General features: G+C 39.7%; 1 protein-coding gene across 1 annotated transcript in view; it reads right to left on the bottom strand.

Moving 5' to 3' along the window:
• Window positions 1-21,054, bottom strand: part of LOC126174796 (juvenile hormone esterase-like) — a 110,455-nt gene that overhangs the window by 51,388 nt on the left and 38,013 nt on the right. Inside the window, exons 3-4 of the mRNA XM_049921167.1 lie at window positions 17,350-17,494; window positions 15,364-15,549 (exon numbers count right to left, since the gene is read on the bottom strand). Of these exons, the coding sequence (XP_049777124.1) occupies window positions 15,364-15,549; window positions 17,350-17,494 (331 nt within the window). The remainder of the gene's footprint in view (window positions 1-15,363; window positions 15,550-17,349; window positions 17,495-21,054) is intronic.

The raw sequence follows: 21,054 nt of genomic DNA, 5'->3' as shown, positions 1-21,054 counted from the left end.
CAGTCCTGGACACTATCTCGAGGTTCAAAAACGGCAAAAAGCTAATTGACTATACAGTGTCCTGTTCGCTCTGTGAAGCATCCACCATAGTGGTTTCTTTTCAGGGACAGCTCTTTCCGAGAAGTGGATCCAGACAGGGAAGTGGTCACTGGAATGCAAGTCATTCACCACTTCTCAGCGAGTAGCATCGACAAGGGCTGGAGAATAGAAAGCAAGGTCTATGGCTGAGAATGATCCCATGAAAGTCCTAAAGTGTATACTACTAACAGCGATAAGAAGGCATAGCTCCTCTAATACAATAAGGATTTAGACATCCCGAACCTTGGGACATCTTGATGGAGTTCCCCATAGCACAATGTGTGCATTAAAATCTCCTTAAGTAGGAAGGACGGAGGGAGTTGTGGAATCATATCGTAAAGACATGCTCTCTTCAAACATTCTTCGGAAAGCAGATACACACTACAGATGGAAACAGCGGATGGAATAGGCACTGTGACAGCAGTTATCTGAATATCTGTACCGAGGGAGACAGAAGTGGACTGGTAAATGTCGCTCACAAAGATAGCCACCTTTAGCCCTGTCTCCCCTGAGGTCATCTTTATGATGAGGGCTGTATTCCATGAGCGTAGGGATATCACTAAGTTTAAAATGCGTTTCCTGTAAATACAGACAGAGGGGTGTCTCCTGGACTCAAGGGTTTATGGAAGCATAGTTCTATGTACATGGCCAAGTCATCATCTTCTGAGTGTTCCTGGATCTGACGAGCCACATACTCTGATTCTTCTTTCTTGACCATATGCTTAATTTTAGTCTCCTCCTGGACGACATCGAGGTAGGCTGTGTCAACCTGGTGTACCACACTCGTGCAGCCAAAGTAGCATCAACAACAGAAGCAGAAGCAGTGATCACCATTGGAGTTCGAGTGGAGATAGCAACAGCAGGATTGCAAGTTGTGGTCACCATTGAGTTTGTGTGGAGACAGCAACAGTTCCATCTGAACTGTCGCTGCTGCAGAAGCACTTGCAAGAGCATTTCTTGGTACCAAGGTCCATAGTGTCCGTCTTGGTTGAAACACCTGCAGTCGTAGGTTTCTTCATGAGTACTCCAGCAAATGAAGTGAAAAAGTTTGGGGCTTGAAGGGATTTGTACATCTTCTTCGTTTCAGTGTAAGATATGCGCTTAGTCACCTTTAACTCTTAAGTTTTCTTTTCTTCCTAGTACAAGATACACTCTCTGATCCAAGCTGGATGTGAACGTGAACAATTCACTCAAAGATCATGGGAGATATACATAATTCCAACACACTTACCACTTGTAGCTCATCCATTACATTCAAGAGTCGTGCGTCCGAATTTCTGGCAGTTGAACCACTCCTAGGGTTGGGGAAGTATGGTCTGACTTTCAGTCTTAAAAAGCGGGCTTTAACATAATCCCGCAAAGGCGGCGAATCAAATGTCATCGTACATGCGTCTGGTTTTTCCACTTTTACATTCATACGGTGTTACATCTTCAATGACCCCTTCGTCAGCCCATTCCTCCCGTAGCTCTGAAGTGCCCAGATACATGAAGTCACTGCATGTGACCACTCATTGACTGTGTTTAAGGGTATGGTGCTGCTCAACTGCAAGAGGATACTAACACAAAAATTTGGACTTCATAAGGTGGTTAACTTCCTGTGATAGTGATGTTTCGAATAACAATGAGCCATTACGCAACCATTTAATAGATTTGAACGTTCCAACGAATTATCAAGTCCTTTTGGATACAGAAAAGTGATATCTTCTCAAATGTACCATGTTCTCTCCTTATCACAAAGAACTCATCTGACACCCTGGGCGTTCCCTCTTACGACATTATGCTTGAACTTTAGAGGAAAACTTCTTAGGAGGACTGTCCTCCCACGCTTGCTTTGAGAGGCGTGAGTTAGTAGTACCCAACGGACCACCGGAACCGTCAGGAGTAAGTGTATGAGAAGTCGTGGATGCCATAGGGATCCCATGTGCACGAGCAGCTAGGGAAGCAAATAGTTCACGTAGACAGAGCCCCACTTGCCTGAGTAGGTCTTACACAACTGATGAGCGACAGGTTCGCCAGAGGTTGCCTGCTAACGACTGTTCCACCTCAACAGCATGTATCTCATCAGAGTGCAGCATACTTCGAGATTGAGGATTTTTTGTAGAAGTTTTTAACATTCTCACGACCCGGGTGGTCAAGCCAAGATCCCCATTCCCCACGACACTTAACGTGGCACTCCCACACCACACGATGGTCGCTGAAGCATGTCCAGAACTTCCAGTGATAGAGGACTAGTGGCGCTTACCAATCACTATCTCAGGAACCCATGGGGTCGCCAATCCGATACCCAGCAAGCAAATTCTGAGACCCTGGGTAGGGGGTGGGGGCTGGGGGAAGAAGAATTTGACAGAGACCTGAAGTATCTAAGTCAAAGCAAAATCACCTACAAAATTACTGAGTTAATTGGAAGAGCCAACCATGACGAAACTATTCTATTAGGGCTGTGGTTATACTTAAAGTGCAGCTACCACGGAAGTCCATCGCAGCCTGTAAATATCATATGGTGGCGGAACTTGATAGATATGCCAACGCGTTCATGCAGAACAGATTTATGTTGGGAAATAAATTCGTTCCAATTGCGCCACCTGATCTGAATCCATGTGACTTTTGACTTTGGGGATCTATAAGAACTCGTTTGCCAGAGACACGTTTGGTGCCTACCTGATCTGGAGGCCAGTGTACAGGAACACGTTGCACAGATTCCACTGGAACAGTTTCGAGGAACTCTTGATCAGTCGTTTTACGGATGCAGCATTTCGTCTACTAGATCTGAGATCTGAAGGGCAGTATACTGGAACACGCTGCACAGATTCCACTGGAACAGTTGTGATCAACTCTTGATCAAGTAGTAGTACGGATGCGGCTTCTCGTCGAGTCTCTGGTGCTCATACTGAACAAATTGTGTAAGTTGCATTTAATAATAAAAAATTATGCCTTTCTCCCTTGTTTGACTTTTTCCCCCCATGTTCTGTTCCTAATCCATAAATATAGAAACATTTCTATACGTCTTTCTTGAAACCACAGAGCCAGATTTGCACCTTGTGGCCAAAATTATAACTAATTTTTCTTCCGGCGAGAATCGGTTCCACATTAAAGTACCTACCAAGTTTCGCTGCCATACGATAATTTCAAATGGTTTAAATGGCTCTGAACACTATGGGACTTAACATCTGAGGTCATCAACTCCTAGAAATTAGAATTATGTATACCTAACTTACCTAAGGACATCACACACATCTATGCCCGTGGAAGGATTCGAACCTGCGACCGTAGCGGTCGCGCAGTTCCAGACCGCTAGAACCGCTCGGCCACACCGGCCGGAACGATAATTTCAGCCCATACTGTTTCTCTGTGAGTAGCTGCACCTTAATTGTAATCACTCGGTACACGGGAAAGGCAAATAACCGCCAGACATTAAAAAAAAATTCAGAACTGCTATTCCAAAAAGGCAAGTGCTGGCAGGTGTGAATATTACCGATCCATCATTTTACCAACTCATGACTGCTGTATACTGACATGAATTATTTCTGCAATAATGGAGATACAGGTAGAAGCCGATCTGTAGGAAGATCATTTTGGGTTCTAGAGAATGGTAGGAACACGAAAGGCAGCGACAACTTTAAGAATTATCTTAGCAACGTAAACCCACATTTGTAGCTTTAGGGAAATCGTGAAACCAGACCAGGTCCAAATTAGCTCACTCTTCAAGGGCGACTATCTGTAAAGCACGCTAACTGAGTGGTAGTTTTAGACGTCCAGAAGCAATCGAGCTCACACAAGTTCGATTGGGACAATTTCCGATGAACAGGCAGGTCACTGCATTCTGGCGATAGCAGCACTAGGGAGAAACCTGTTTACGACAACAGAAAGATAAATACGTGAGTTATTGTCCGTCGAGATGACCATGTTGAAGAGGCTATTCCGGCAGCCAATGAGTCAACAGGGTGCAACCAATTGCTGAGCGTGGTGCAAGTTGGAACCAATGATGTCTGTCGTCTGCGCACTGAGGTCATACCTGGATCATTCCAGCTACTGGCAGAGAAGGTAGAGAAGTCCAGCTTTGCGCAAGGAGTTTCGAAGATGCTCTCAATCTGCAGCATTGTACCCAGAACTGATCGTGACCCCTTGGCTCTGATTAGATTCTAAGGACAGAACCAGAGACTTCGTAGGTTCTGTCACAAGATAGGGTGCGACTTCCTAGAGTTGCACTATAGTGTTGAGAACTGTAGGGACCCCCTAAATGGGTCAGATTTCCTACTCAGGTGGCTGACTGTGAGTGGGATGCACACGAGGGTCTTTCATAGATCAGGTGACTCTCTGTCCAGTCCAGATAACGATATCTGTAGGAAACTCAGAAGTATCACAGTAAGATCGAAAAAAAAATGCCTTCTGCAGATGAGATTATTAAAATCCTAAATACACTCAACAGAATGCCAGGGTTTGAAGCGCGGTGAAGTGCACATAATACTAGGTACACAAAACTGGCCGAAACTCTAAATTTACAGCAGTGAGATTTTTGGGGAAAATTTAAGTGTATATCAAAAGGATAGGTTAATGGGAAATGGAGGTGGTGCATTTGTCGCAGTAGACACGAAACTCAAATCCACCGAGGTAGAAATTTAAGTTGCATGCGGGATTGTTGGGCAGGACTCAATATCATAGGTTGGCATAAAATGGTAACTGAATCCTCCAGTGGCCCAGCAAACTCATTTCCTGACATAATCGAAATCTTTAGGGAGAACATCAGTTCGCTTATACGTAAGTTCCCCAATCACACTGAAATCGTCGATGGAGAAATTAATTATCCAACAATTGACAGAGAAAATGACAGTTTTGTAAGTGGTTGGCGTGGCGAGACATCCTGTGAAACTTCACTGAATGCCTTCTCTGAAAACCTCCTAGAACAGATAGTTAATTACCCCACGTATATTGGATCAAATGGCAACAAAGAGACCTGAACTATTTGTGGATGTCCATATCGAGATTGGTATCAGTGACGATGACGCTGTTGTGGCAACAGTGATTGCCAGAGTACAAAGGACAACTAAAGAAAACACAAGTTCAGTGAACTAGATGAAAAATCAATAGCGTCATATCTCAGTGATGAACTTGAAACTTTCAGCGCTGTGTAGGAGCATGTATGTAGAGGAAGTATTTTGTTCAAAATTGAAAGAATAGTTGACCATGCACTGGACAGATATTTACCCAATAAACAGCTGATAATAGGAGGGACCCTCCACGGTGTACAGTCATTATGAAGAAACAGTGACTACTGGCAGTAGGTGCAAAACAAAGCATAGCACTATAAATAGAGATGCTGAATGAAAGCCGTTTCGTAATGAGAGTAATGTGTGAAGTCTTCAGTACCTACCGTAGCATAGCATTGTCAAATGATCTTTCACAAAATCCAAAGAAATTCTGGTCGAACGTAAAGGCTGTTAGTGGCACCAAAGTTAGTGTCCAGTCCCTAGCGAATGAGACAGATAATGAAATTAAAGGTAACAAAGCAAAACTGAAATGCTTAATGCCTTTTTCAAATGTTGCTTTACAAAGGAAAACTCAGGAGGATTGTCCCAATTTAATCCTTGTGTCACTGAAAAGGTGAGTGGAATAGTGTCATTCGTGTTGACAAATAGCTGGAATTGTTGAAACTGAACAAAGCTCGAGGGCTCAGTGGAATCCCTATCAGTTTCTTTGCTTAATTTGCGACTTATTTATCCCGTCTTCTAATCATAATCTGTCGTACATCTATCGAACAAGAAGCGGTGTTCAGTTCTTGGAAGAAAAAGTGCTTGTAATACTCGTCTGCAAGAATGGTGGTAGTAGTTATTCACGAAACTAGCGTCCAGTACCTTTGACATCGATTTGTTGCAGAATCTTATAACATATTCTGAGCTCAAACATAATGAAGTATCTCGAACAGGATGACTTCCTCCCTGCCTTTCAGCATGGATTCCGAAAACATCAATCATGTGAAACCCAACTCTCTTTTCTCACATGACATACTGAAAGCTTTGGATCAAGGCAGTCTGATAGATGAAGTGTTTCTTGATTTCCGAAATGCATTTGACTCAGGACAGTACCTGCACTTATTGCCAAATGTTCGATCATATTGGGTATCAAGTGAGGACTTTTTGGTAGGGAGGATGCAGCATGTTATCTTGGATGGAGACTCATCGTTGATGTAGAAATTGCTTCGCGTGTGCCTCAGGGAAGTGTGTTAGGTCCCTTGCTATTCTGTTGTATATTAATATATATAATTAATGATCTTGTGGACAATATTGATAGTAACCTCAGAATTTTTGCAAATGATGTACTTATTTATAATCAAGTACTGTTTGAAAGAAGCTGGGTATATATTCAGTTGGATCTTGATACGATTTCAAAGTGGTGCAAAGGTTGACAAAATGCTTTAAAGGTCCAGAAATGTAAAACTGTGCACTTCACAAAATAGAATACTATGACTCTAATATGAATGAGTCACTATTGAAATTGGTCATCTCATACAAATACCTGAGTGTAACACTCTGTAGGGATATGAAGTGGAATGATCACGTAGTTCAGTCGTGGATAAAGCAGGTGGTAGACCTCTGTTTGTTTGTGGAATACTAGGGACGTGCCGTCAGTCTACAAAGGAGATCGCTTACAGATCAATAGCGACTCGTGTGATCCATTCTAGAACATGTCTAACGTGTGTGGGACACATATAAAATAAGATACATACAACATATTGAACGTATACATACAAGGGTAACACGATTGTTCAAATGTTTGTTTGACCCATGGGAGCATGTCACAGAAATCATGACGAAACTGAACTGGCAGACACTTGAAGATAGACGTGCACTAGCCTGAGGAAGTCTACTAACGACGTTTCAAGAACCAGCTTTAAATGATGACTCCTATAATATACTACAACCTCCTGTGTCTTGCTCACATAGGGTTCGTGAGGACAAGATTAGAATAATTACTGCATGCACAGATGATTCTTCCCGCTCTCCATACGTCAATGGAATGGGAAGAAACCCTAACAAATGGTACAGTGGGACTTACCTTCTGCCATGCACTTCACGGTGGTTTGTAGAGTACGGACGTAGATGTAGACATCGTCATCCAAATTTTGGCGCTTTGATCCCACTACTAATTGCAGAATCTTGTCCCTGTAAAGTAGATATGTCAGATTGTCCTCACCAACCACGAGAGGAGATACGGTGGCCCATGTAACGCCACTGCAGTGCACCACTCCAACCCTACCTTGTTCCACATATAGCACATAGCGTTGATGGCGTTCGATATTACTGGGTTGTCTCCAAACACGTTGTCTGCAATTGTCAGGGCACAAACGGTTCCGAGTTTCATTCTTAAACAACATGCAACGCCAATCCGGGAACGACCACTCTTTATGTCCATTTATAACGGAGTCCATGGTGATGTTGTCCACGATGCGGCGCTCGCTGCGGTTGTGGGGCATGGTGTTTCGCCTCGTGCAATCATCTGGTAACATTTTGATACGATACATGGCCTCTTATAACCCCTTCGAATAGCGAATTCCGTTCTGGAGCACTCAGCCCACAGTTTCTTAGACACAAAAGTCATAGATATCGTTCACTGTGTGCACCTATCAAAGGTGGAAGGCCACTGCGTTGCAAGACCTGAACACTACCTATCAACTGGTAGGGATTTCATGCCCGCAACGCATCACTCAGACTCCGGTACACACGTCGAGCAACTTCGCTGTTCGACAAGTCTCCTGCGTGCAATGAAATCTTACGGACCGAATCATTGTGAGATTGTCGTTCGTGGCAAGACACAGATGTACTTAATAAATCGCTACTGATGCTTTACTTTCAACTGAAATGGTGCAACCGTTCCATTCTACTCGTAGATAGTGCCCATGGCAACTGTGTTTGTAATCACAAGCAACGTTAGGAGTGACCATTCGATTGGTGCAAGTAAGTCCACAAGAGCAACTCACCTGCATAACATTGTTAAAGTGTGTACATGGAGCGAAAGGTCATCTGCAGCTGGTGCAGACACTACACTACAGTTACAAGTATTGAAGGACGGGAGACGGAAACAGCCGTTCAGAAAGGGATGAGGCTGGATTTTAAGGTATTCAATATGTATTCAATTTGTACCTTCAACAAGCACAAAATAAATGCAAGGAGAAATTTGGCAAAGTAATTCAAATTCACGAAAAATAAATAAATACTTAGAGATTCGATTTTATTTTGCTGCAGACTGCAAATGCTTTGCAAGACCGGTTTGACAGAACAGATAACTTCAAAAAAGGCTGTAAGAGAGTAACTTATAAGTAAAACACACATATTTTGTGTAGCTGGCTTTGTACAGAATAAAGGAACTTTTAAAACTGCATTATCAATTAAACACCTGTATCAGTATTTCTTATTTAAAAAAAATAGAAGATACTGAATGATTATAGTCTTTGTCATAAGTGGCAATTTTGTTGAAATTCTAAGTCTGTTTCATTTGTATTTATTGCATAGGTATATCTCATAATGTTTTTATTGATGTTACATGGTAACCTTAGAATACAGTTGGTCATAATAATTCAAAGCCTAGTGTATGTACTCAGTAGTTGGATTATGTGCAGTGTTGGTGTCTTTGATACATTGGCAGTCGGTTTAATCAATAGACATCATATTTTTGTAATGCTTTAAGGTCTTCATTGAAAGGTATTTGGCCTATTCAGTTCAGTATGTGGCAACAAGCACACACAAGCGTCGCTATGGCTGACTGACAATATGTGTAACGCACAGACACTCAGTACTAGTTATGGAACAGCCTAAACTTAGAACTACTACCCAAATTGTATAAATGCTTAGCTGAGATCCCTTATATCAATATTCGATGTGATATGTGTAGTATATTCATGTAATAGCTATTTACTGTAATGGTACACAATTATTATCTGGCCAAAGGACCGTCTGATGTTAAGCCAAAAACTATAATCGTTAACAAAAAATACAGGTACAACTCTGTATTTCATAATTCAATTCTTAACCTTCCTTAAAACTGTACATGCTTAAGGGCGAACTAAAAGCAAAATATCGTCAAGAGACCATCTTCTGTAGACATGCATACACTGCACAGCCAGTTGTATGTAAGAATATAGAGAATTGTTTACAGACATGATCACTGATGTTGTAGGTGGGTTTATTGACAATGAGCAGGAAGTGATCAAAGATAGCCATGATAAGAAAATTCATAAACTAGTAGATGATTGAAGAAACAGATATCGAATCTTGTTCCTTGCTTACTGATTTTCGAAGGAAAAGGTGTATATTCTTGAACCTGAGTGCTCCTAAACCTAGAATTCAGTCAAAAATACATAAAATTGGGGTTTATATTAGGCATTTGTTAATCACATTAACTCAAAGTTATTTATTTATTTGTTTACTCATTTAAGTAAAAACTGATTCCGAATGCAACATGTAAATATTCATGTACAAACAGCCATCCATATGCTAAAAAATTCAGCACAACTTGTCTAATTTACCCAAGATATTGTAATTCCAGGTGAGGCGAAATATCTATTATTAGATGAGTCTTATTTATACATAAACGTACCAGTTGAGGAAACAATTAACTTTATTAAAACAAGATGAATAACCATCTGATTGTGGAAATGTGTGATGGGACTTCATATAGTTTTATTTCAAAATTATTTCACATTCAGTGGGACCTTCTATAAACATCCCAATAATTTGGCAATGAGCAACTACCCGTAAGAGGAGACTAACAACCATTTTCATGGATGATAATAAGAACCAATTTTTCACTGAGCAGCTGGCAATCAGTAGTAACATCATCCATTGCAAGAGGTATGTCGATGAAACGTTTACACTATTCAGTGGAAGCATAGCATACACCAAAATTTACACAACAGATTTACAGACCCACACCATTCCATCAGTTTCGCAATTGAAGCAGAAGAGAATAACTCTGCCAGTTTTCTTGATACAGAGATACCTAGACTTAAAAGGAAGCTTACCTACAACTATTTAGAAAACCTGCTACCACAGATTCAGTTATGCATGAGTCTTCTTGTCATTGTGTGAGGTAAAAACAAGCATTTATATATGCCATGATTCATAGTACGATTAAGTTACCCATGTCTAAGGAAAACATAGACAGAAAACACAACAATGTACAGCCATGGCTATTATGAATATCTGCTATGGATAAATTATATGAGAAGGAAGGTAGGCTAAAATAAGAGATCAGTCAACAAGAACTCACAAATAGGGAAAACCCTAAATCTATAACCTTGTCATAGATTAGAAAATCTCGGATATAATAGAACAGATCTTCAGAAAAAGTATGGTGAAAGTTGCTTTTGAAGCAAGGAATGAAGTAAGGTCAATGGTGAGGCATAATATAGATAAGGAAGCTCTATATGATCAGTGGGGTGTGTATAATATAATGTGTGAGCAATGTGACCAAATATACAAAGGGCAAATCGAAAGGAGACTTTGGACAAGATCCAGGGAACGCTCTGGTCGCAGTCATAAATCTTCTTTGAATGACCACCTTAAAACTCAAGAATGTACAATAGAAGACAGAGGAATGCATATCCCTTACCACAGACAACAAGATTGGACAGAAGTTACCCCACAACAACAGCACACGAAACTCACTTCATCACAGTGGTGTGTACAAAATTGAATGTTTGGACTGTGACTGCTTCTACATAGACCAAACAGAGAGATCATTTGAGATTAGATTCAAAGAACACATGGCAGCACAAAAAAAAAAGAAAAAGAAAAAAAAGAACCACACACATCAGCAATAGCCACCCACCTGCATGAAACAAAACACCACATTAACAACACAAGTATCAGCATCCTACGTATCCAAACAAAACACAGAAAACTAGACATCCTTAAAACACTACAAATATACAAATACCAAACAAAACAACCTGAGTCCATCTTAAATGACAAAAATGATAATATTTACGTCATGTCTGTTTTCAGCAACTGCCTACATCATTCAAATTGCAATGCACACACACACTCTCTCTCTCTCTCTCTCTCTCTCTCTCTCTCTCTCTCTCTCTCTCTCTCACACACACACACACACACACACACACCACAAAGTGTACAAGAGATTGATCTCATTTATAGATCTATCATCACACCAACAGTTTATACTCCTTGTGAGCTTGATCATCATCAACTACTGGCATAAACTGTAAACCCATTCCAATATTTTAGAGCATTAACCAATGTAATACCCCAACCTTTAGGCAGTTATTACATGTAACAGATATACTCGTAAGTCCCTTTACCTCATAAAGTTTGCTCTCATACAATCACTCTTTCCATCCTCTCTCTCCCTCTCACTTTCAGTTTCTCTTCCTCTCCCTCTGCCTCCAGTCTTTCATATCTATCTATGAATTCCAACCAAAATTGTTATTTGTGTATAATTTTACCACTATAGTCAATATGAATATTGTACTTAAAATTTGTAACATTTCACCTGATTGTGTAAACGAGAATGAAGTTTAAGCTATTTTAACTGGTCAAAATCGGATTTATATACCACCTGAAGTATTTATTCCAAGGCATGTATTCGGCACCTCAAAACAAACACCTCCAAATCCTTTAAAATTTATTCTGTAACAATCTTGTTACGATGTACATTCTTGTACTTTGTGATAATGTTTTCTCTTCTGCTATAAGGTCCTTGCACCCAATAGTTTCCAGACGCCTTATTTGTTTACAAAATATGACAGTGTACATGTGATGTGTTACGACAGTGAAAGGAACTTGTGACTACTGAAAGTACTTTATTTTACTTATTTTATATTTACCGTTAGATACACGTTTAATTTTTTTCGAAAGAAACCCAAAACCATGTTCAGAAATAGTGTATTGTTTCTCCACCAGGCAGTGCCACAAGTTCCTCCAAAAAATCGTAACACAACACACACACAAATGTCACACTAACAAATGTAAATCCACCTGATTATGGAGGTTCAAATCTTTGAAACGCGTCGCTGAGATAAATGAACAGTGACTGGCAACAGTAAACTTGTTGTTTCATTTAATGTCAATAGCAGTCACGGTAAAACCTAGCCTAAAATGTTCGCATTTAAATTTATTGTCATCATTTTTTATTTGTAGAAATGTTTTTTAATTGCATTAGAAAGAATACATTGCTTCGTCAATGTATAAGAAGCACTATGCTTCAAGTTATGTATAAAGGTATTACTTAAATAAATAGGCAAATAAATGGGTAAAGATTGAATAGTAATGCTATTTTCCTTATGTATCAGTTAAATATCATTAGATATACTCTGAACTTATACTGTCATATTGTATTTTGCGAAATAAGTGGCAGTACATCCTTCTATAACTTGCATCACTTCATTATGAGGCACATTTTTGCTTGGAGTCAGTTAATGCAACAGGTAGAAATGAAAATTATTTATAAAAGCGCCACATAACCAAGCGTCATTTCTTCATAGATTAAGAGTTTCGCTACATTTTATATGATTTTAATATATAAGAATGTAAATTTAATTCAGTAGCATTATTTACTGCTTAACAACTGGATTTTATGTAGATGCACAATTTATATTAATACTTTTGCGTTTTCGTTAGTATCTCGAAATCAAGTTTTGGCGCTTGGTCAGTTGATGAAAAACACCATCTATATATCGTTCAGTAAGTGAAGTAACGAAGTAACACATCTTTTCACACAATTTCGGTTGAAAAAATGTAGAATTTGTTGTGGGCATCGTAGAGTGATCCTGCTTCACCCTCTGCAGTTTCACCCTCTGATAAGTGGCGGCACTATATGTAGCTTTCAAAGTGGTGCCTGAAACTGAGGTGCGTTCCAAGAACACAGTTGTCACTTAGTTTCTTTAGGCGGAAAATTAGAGCATCGCAGATATTCAAAGGCGTAAACCTGTCCGATCTCCTGTATGCTGGCAGGCCAAAGACAGCTGTGATTCCTACACTGCTCGAAGTGCGGACACTCCCATTCGAGGTGATCGATGGGTCATAATCAAATACCTCGCTCAATAACTGGACTCCTCTGTTGGTAGCACTGACATACTCAATCACCAGTTTGGATACTCAAAGGAGTATGCCAACTGGGTTCCTCGCCACTTAACAGAAGACCATAACAAGCAACAAGGAACCATTACTTCGAACCGGAAACAAAACAGAAATCCATGATTTTGGCGCCACACCACCTCTCCTCGTAAGAAAAATTTTCAAGCCGCATCTTCGGCTGATAAAGTAATGGCGATGGTCTTCTGCGACTCTGAAGGGGCTATTTCGTTTGAAGTCGTCCCTCATAGAGCAACGATCAACTCTGAAGTGACTTGTGCTACCCCCAGGAAACTGAAGAAACAGCTTCAGCGTCTTCGTCGTCACAAAAATGCAAACTAACTAATCTTTCTCCGTGACAACACAATGTCTCGCACAGGTCTGCCACACGAGACGAGCTCACAAAACTTCATTGGACTGTTCTTCCTCTTCCACCAGCCTGGATCATTCACCTCTTTGGCCCAATAAAGGACGCACTCCATGGGAAGTAGTATGTGGATGATGAGAAGCTTCTGATGCAGCAAGATGTTGGCTCTGACTTCGAACACTATCATGGCCATGCGGGCTTACAAACCTACCCAATAATGTGACAGAAGGTCGTCACATTGAATGGAGATCATGCTGAATACAGGACGTTTATTATTTAGAAACATCTCATAACGTTCTTCTTGCTGTGCTAAAATGACAATTAGCCTATTACTAAATTAATAATAATGTGAAGCCTAGTGTATACATTCAGTAGTTGAATTATTTGCAGTGTTGGTATCTGTGATGCACTGACAGTCGCTATAATAAGTAACCATTATACCTTTGCAATGTATTAAGTTCTTCACTGAATGGTATTCGGCCTATTCAATTCCGTACATGGTAACAAGCACACAAAAGCGTCTCTGAGGCTGACTTAAAATGCACGTTTCGCACAGAAAGCCTGCATTAGTTATGGAACAGTCTACAACTTACAACAGCTAAATGTATACCTGTGCAAATGCATAGCTGACCTGTTTTTGTCAGTACTCTTTTGAATCAATATATGACGTGGTACATGCAACACCTATTCACGCAAATGCTATGTTCTGTAATAGCAAACATGCAAGTAGGCTGTTTAGGTTCTTATATTGGTAACGCCACCGCCACGTAGCGCTCTGCATGAAAATCAGTGCCTGTGCTGTGTGCAGTCTGTGGCTGGTTTGCATTGTTGTTTGCTATTGCAGTGTTGGGCAGCGGGATGTGAACAGCGCGTAGCGTTGCGCAGTTGGAGGTGAGCCGCCGGCAGTGGTGGATGTGGGGAGAGAGATGGTGGAATTTTGAGAGCGGACGATCTGGACGTGTGTCCATCACAAAGAGTAAATTTGTAATATTGGATATCATGGACTGATATATATTATGACTTTTGAACACTGTTAAGGTAAATACATTGTTTGTTCTCTATCAAAATCTTTCTTTTGCTAACTATGCCTATCAGTAGTTTAGTGTCTTCAGTAGTTTGAATCTTTTATTTAGCTGGCAGTAGTGGCGCTCGCTGTATTGCAGTAGTTCGAGTAACGAAGATTTTTGTGAGGTAAGTGATTTGTGAAACGTATAGCTTAACTTAGTTAGGGCCATTCTCTTGTAGGGATTTTTGAAAGTCAGACTGCGTTGCGCTAAAAAATATTGTGTGTCAGTTTAAGCACAGTCATGTATAATTTTTCTAAGGGGACGTCTCAAACACTCCTTTTAGGTGTAGGGAACCCGATAGTGGTCTGATGCTACATCTAAATTGATTGTCATTAACAAAAAATAATGACACAGTTGTGTATTTCATAACGTGGTTTTTAAAAGTAAAAGAATTATGAGAGAGTTTAGTCGAATTAAATCATGTGATGCCAAGAACATCAAATTAGGAAAAGGGAAACTAAGAGTAGTAGATGAGGTTTACAATTTTAGAAACAAAATAATGAATTATGGCACAATCATAGAGGTTCTAAATGGTGAATGATTATAGCAGCAAAGGAATAAATTTCTTATCATGTAATAATAAAGTTTTAGGTGTAGGTATTTTTGTTCTATAAGTGTAAAAATTTCTGGAAAGTAACATTGTAACGGAGTGACATTACTTCCAATTGACCTACCACACACGATTTGAGTCTCCATGTTTGTTCATGTTTAATTTGCTCTGGTGATGACGTTACTGTTCTTGCTACTAGTTTCATCCTTGGAGACTCACCTTTGGAGAGCGGGGACAGCATGTGGTAGTGCACGCTGGCGCCACCCGCACTCTCCCCAAAGATGGTAACGCTGCTGGGATCGCCGCCAAACGCCTCGATGTTCTCTCTGACCCACCTGAGAGCCGCCACCTGGTCCTTGAGGCCAAAATTTCCTGGCGATGCAGCGTCTTCGGTACTCAGGAAACCTTTAAAATAAAACGAGCATTTTGCAGCTAGCGTTAGCACAACACTAATTACGATAATTAATTTACATAAGAAAAATTATGCATTCTATTGAAGACACTGTTAAGTGCAGTCCACTGCTTCCTAGTAAACACAGTTGTGTTGGATCTACCATAGTAGAACACATGAATCCATTTCCCAATAAGTTATATGTATAATGTATGATATCTTCAAATATTGCAGTTGATTGTCTTAAAATTTAATTTAGACACTATCGATAACTCTAATTATTAATGGTTCAAACAATAAAAATCAACTTGTGATTAATATTTACTTCCCCTGTTACCGTTGTTTGGTCTCAAATGCAACTGTGGAAAATCTCCAGGCGTCGAGCTAGTCCACATTTCAAGTCAATGATTTGATTTATATATCTTAGTCATCGATTTCTTTTCATACTTTTAAATTTTTATGCTTTGGTCTGCAGAGAGCGTTTTAGTTATGTTTTTGTTCCGACTGAATCGCCATCTGGCTCGTCTCAGTGGGAGATCGTAGTTATAAAGATAAATGCAGTTTTCCCATACAGTAGTTACCAGAGAGAGCCCTGTTTTTATCTACTATGTATTGAGACATGTAACAGAAATAGTAATCTTTGGAAATGGTGCAATAATTTAGTATGGTCCTCTCTGTAATGTATGAAACCAACGGAAAAGTATGTGATGCCATCTCTGAAACACAAAATTTAGTTGACACCAGTTGCAAATAAATCTGGGAAATAATTCATGAATAGTGTCGCACATTAAGACACGCCATCTTTCCTAAAACTACATCACACCATTCTGAATTAGCTGCCAGTTTTCTTTTCCATTCTTCAGTCAGATAATCTCGTGAGTGTGGAGTGCTATCATCTGCAAAACGTGTACGTTTAACATACAGTCTATGTATCTGCCAGACAGAAACAATTTTTAGGAGTGAGGTATAATAGAATTAGGTTTGTAAAATGACATCTAAACTCGTTCTTGAAGTGCAAGGGAGCTGGTTTTTGGCAAACTAGAAAAATTTTATTTGTTTTTGATGCATGGAAGGGGTTAGAGTTTATTGTGTTGTCTCAATCACTAAACTGGTTGAGTACGGGAGTAGGACATTAGCGGTTGCAGGTTTCAAACACCTCTCCAGTATTCCCTTGGCATGACGTAACACAAGCAGGGAAAATCAAAATCAGGATGGCCAGACAAGGACTGAAACGCCACTGCCACCTGAGATGAGACCTGTTCTTAAACCTCAGTGTCAACTGGTGCATTATATTCAGTTTAGCTGCCACTCCACCACGGAATACTGTGTGACTTACGTGAGTTTTGTTTGAGTGAAGTTGGTGGACTGACGAATTATCCGAGCCGATACACGACCTTCAATCCGAGTGGATCCAGGATCAGAAATTATGAGATCAGGATCTCTTCTATCATCGTCACCTGAACTCTCAAAGTCTTAACACGATGCCTTTCACCACATTTTTATCATTGCCCATAGGTATCATCTGACACTTTGACTGCAGCGTCTCCTCGAGTCACGAAAAAAATGAGTATAGGCTTACAGCTCCTCGATCAAAATAACTATCACGTAAGACGAGCTCAACATGATTGATTGTGGGGGATGATAAGATTCAAAGTCGTTCACGTCCTTTCAGAGTATCAGTTTCCCGACGAATGAAACCGAGATAAAAATTACTTTACTTAACCATGGATTATTATGTTCCTTTGTTATGCAATTGACGTCTGTTCTCCTAAGCAAGACTATATATAAATCTTCCGCAGTTTGCTTTTACTTACCCAAAGGACCAAGGCGATAGTTAATTGTGACAAGAACGACATCGTGGTTCATTAGGAAGTCTGGCCCATAAGCAGTTCCACCACCATCAACCCAGCCACCTCCGTGAATCCAGAACATGACTGGAAGCAGCTCTGTATTTTTCAGCTGAAAGAATAATGATAATGCATATGCAACATCTATATACCTCATTAGCACCATACGTAGAACTAATTCTTCGGAAAAAGTATTAATAATGGAATGGAAACAGTGCTAAATTTTCCTAAATATGGTCTACTTACTTCGATGAATGAAGAAACTATTTCGAAGAATAGTATCTATTACGAAAAGATTAAAACCAGTAACTGATTGAAAAAAAAAAAAAAAAACGCAGCATAACTTTTATTGTGTGTGTGCATCTCTGAAAGTAGTCGAATTGTCACGTAAACAAATGAGAGTATCGTTCGTATTCAAGATTTTTTGAAAAACTTTCCTTCGTTATACACTGTATGCAACTTTAAATTTACACTAATTTCTGTATCTAAAGGAAGTGTCCCGATTGACTGACTGACTGACTCACGCCGCGCGGGATTAGCCGAGTGGTCTGAGGCGCTGCAGTCATGGACTCCCAGCGGAGGTTCGAGTCCTCCCTCGGGCATGGGTGTGTGTGTTTGTCCTTAGGATAATTTAGGTTAAGTAGTGTGTAAGCTTAGGGGCTGATAACCTCAGCAGTTAAGTCCCATTAGATTTCACACACATTTGATTTTTGACTGACTCACCATGGCCCAGCCAAAACCGCTAAGGATATAAACTTGAAATTAACACAGGGTGTTGATCTTCTACTGTAGGCGTCATTTACGAAGGAATTTTTCGAAATTCGACCCTAAGGAGGTGAAATATGGGATGAAATGTTTTTTGATATAATGTCGCTGTTAAGAGAAGTTTTAAGCCGGACCTACGAAAGTTGGTGTTTGGTTACTCGGTATTAAGTAAAGAAATATGTGTTTCAGTGTTTCTGGAAATTCTTCCCCTGTGGGGGTGGAATATTGGATGAAAGTTTCTTTAAAAATATATCATTATTAAAGAACTACTGAAGTATTTCTAAAGCCAGATTATGAAATCTGGTATTTGACTTCTCAGTTACAAATAAAAAAAAAACGTGTTTCAGTATTTTTGGAAATTCAGCCCCTATGAGCATGAAGTGTTTTTTAAATATTTCATTGTGAACGGAGTTTCAAAGGTAAATGTATGAAAATTTTCGTTTGGCTTCTCGGTTAGAAATAAAAAAGAGGTGTGTCACTGTTTTTCGAAATTACGAAATTCAACCCCTTAGGGCGACAAGTAGGTGTGAAAATCATTAAGAAAATATTAAGTTGTATTGAAAAAAAATTGAAAACTAAATCTATGAAAACTGGTATTTCATTTCTCGGTTAGATATAAAGAAATGTGTGTTAAGGTATGTAAGTTCCTGTGGAAATATCATCACAAGAAGGCAAAATGCGTGATTAACAAAAACCTTTGATTGCAGCTACCAGTACAAATTCGGAAAAGACCCTGATTCTATGGGCTCAATTAGCATGAAAGTTTAGAAGGGTTTGCAGTTTGTGAACAACATAAAAATTTGATTAAAGAAAGACAAAAAATCTGTGCAGACCATATAGACTACGCAAACGATGCAGTGGGCACTGAGAAAGTTCTTTACAAAATTTCTTACCTTACATCTCAGAAAGTGTACAGAATTTAAATGACTGCCATTAGATCTCTAAACGCATTGCTCTGACGTGGAACAATAAGGAGATGCATAATACGGAAGAACGCATATTCGACTTTAACGTTCGGACTGTGACGAAGTACAGATATCGAGATCAACTAGATATACTCGTCTATGAAGTCATTTGTTGTCATCAGTTTCCGTATTTTCATTATTGGTAGCAACACTCGTACCACGTGACAACTAAGATAGGGTTTAACTTTCCGTCGACAAACAAGTCATTAACTGCGGAGCTCAGTTTCCGAGGAAGCTAGTTATTCTGCCAATAAATAATTGTCGTTTCGACAAAAAAAAGTAGTGTCACTCACAGCTGATTATCCGTTGTTTTACACCACGCAATCACAGTCTATCGTATTTTACGGACTGTAAGACGCAGTTTTTAATTCACAAAATTAGCTCCAAAATTCAGGTACGTCTTATACTTGAAATTAATATAAAAATGACCTGTGTTTGATTTAGAATTCCCGCCAGTCTTAAAAATGTCCCTTTATTCGATGCTGCGGGAAACCTGTTTCTTTCTGGTAACATTGGATTCAATTGGCAGCAGCAGTGCACCGATGTAACGAACGTGAGCTGCGGGGTTTCGAAAGCTTGCTAACACTGTCTCCATCCTCCCCGGCATTACAGACCCAGAACCCTGATTTAACTTATCAGTAACAGTTCAATGTTTTTGTTAGTATCTAGTTTCGCAACGGAAAAAATAATAGGTATTCTTATGGTGTGGGCTATAAATTGAAAGTAATGGCATATGTAGACGAAAATGTAAACAGAGCAATTGAGCGGCATTTCGGCCCTGCACCAATAGAAAAAACCATTAGCTATTGGTGGGCTAGTAAAGAAGGATTGGAAAATATGAAGAAGACTGAATGTGCAAATAGAGGACTGAATGCAAAATGGCCAAAACATGAAAATGACGTGTTGAATTGGATTCAAAGACGCTGTCAATATGGCACTGAAATTAATACAGAAATGATTCAAATACACGCTCGTCAGCCAGCGCTACTGTGGAACTTAACAGACGTTAAGAGTGGAATTGGTTGGTGCTATAGGCTTATGAAGCGTAATGGACTTAGTACATGAACCAAAACCTAAATATCTCAGAAAATGCCACAAGAGTATGAAGAGAAAATATTATCTTTCCATCGCCATATTATTAAAATATTATCTTTCAATTGCCTTATTATGCAACATCGAAAGAAAACCAGTGTGACGCTAAGCCAATAGTGAATATGAACGGAACTCTTTTGACATTTAATGTGCTCAGTAATAGAGGTGTTGACATGAAAAGTAATAATTAACTATAAAAACAAGTGGACATGAAAAATGCACTACACTGGTGTTCTTCCATGTTGTTCTGCCGGTGCTAAACTTAATACAGTGACAATTCTCAAGCGCAAGATAATGCCAGAACTTCTGATATACCGCCGGGTGTCGTTGTTCACGTACATGACAAGAGTTCAATGGACGAGGCTGGTATGAAATTATTGTTTAACAGTGTGTGGGAGAGAAGGAAAGGTGCTTTGTTGAAGAAGAGTTCTTTTCTTGTGCCCCATCACTTTAATATCCATTTGAAAATTTCTGAAAGAGAAATTGAGACAGGGAACTACAAAGTTTGCTGTTATTACGAGAGAACTTACTTCACAATTGTAAACTCTTGAAGTCTCGATAAATAAACCATTTAAAGTGTATATTAGATAGCAATGGAAAAAGCGGTTGATGGATGAAACCCATGGTGAATTCACGTCGAAGGGAGCTATAAAACGACCTACAATGGAGCAAATGTGTCAGTGAATAAAACAGTCGTGGTATAGAGTGAGAGGAGACATTATTTTTAAAATCGTCCAAGAAGTGGGGCTTAGCTAATGCTCTAAGCGGAGATGGTGCCCACAGACTCACGTTGTACGTTGCTTTGAAGCCGGTACCGCTATGTTAGATGCCCCAAAATATTAACAGACTA

The sequence above is a fragment of the Schistocerca cancellata genome, chromosome 3 (assembly GCF_023864275.1).
Source record: "Schistocerca cancellata isolate TAMUIC-IGC-003103 chromosome 3, iqSchCanc2.1, whole genome shotgun sequence".
Lineage (NCBI taxonomy): Eukaryota > Metazoa > Arthropoda > Insecta > Orthoptera > Acrididae > Schistocerca > Schistocerca cancellata.
This window is presented reverse-complemented; position numbering and strand designations above follow the sequence as displayed.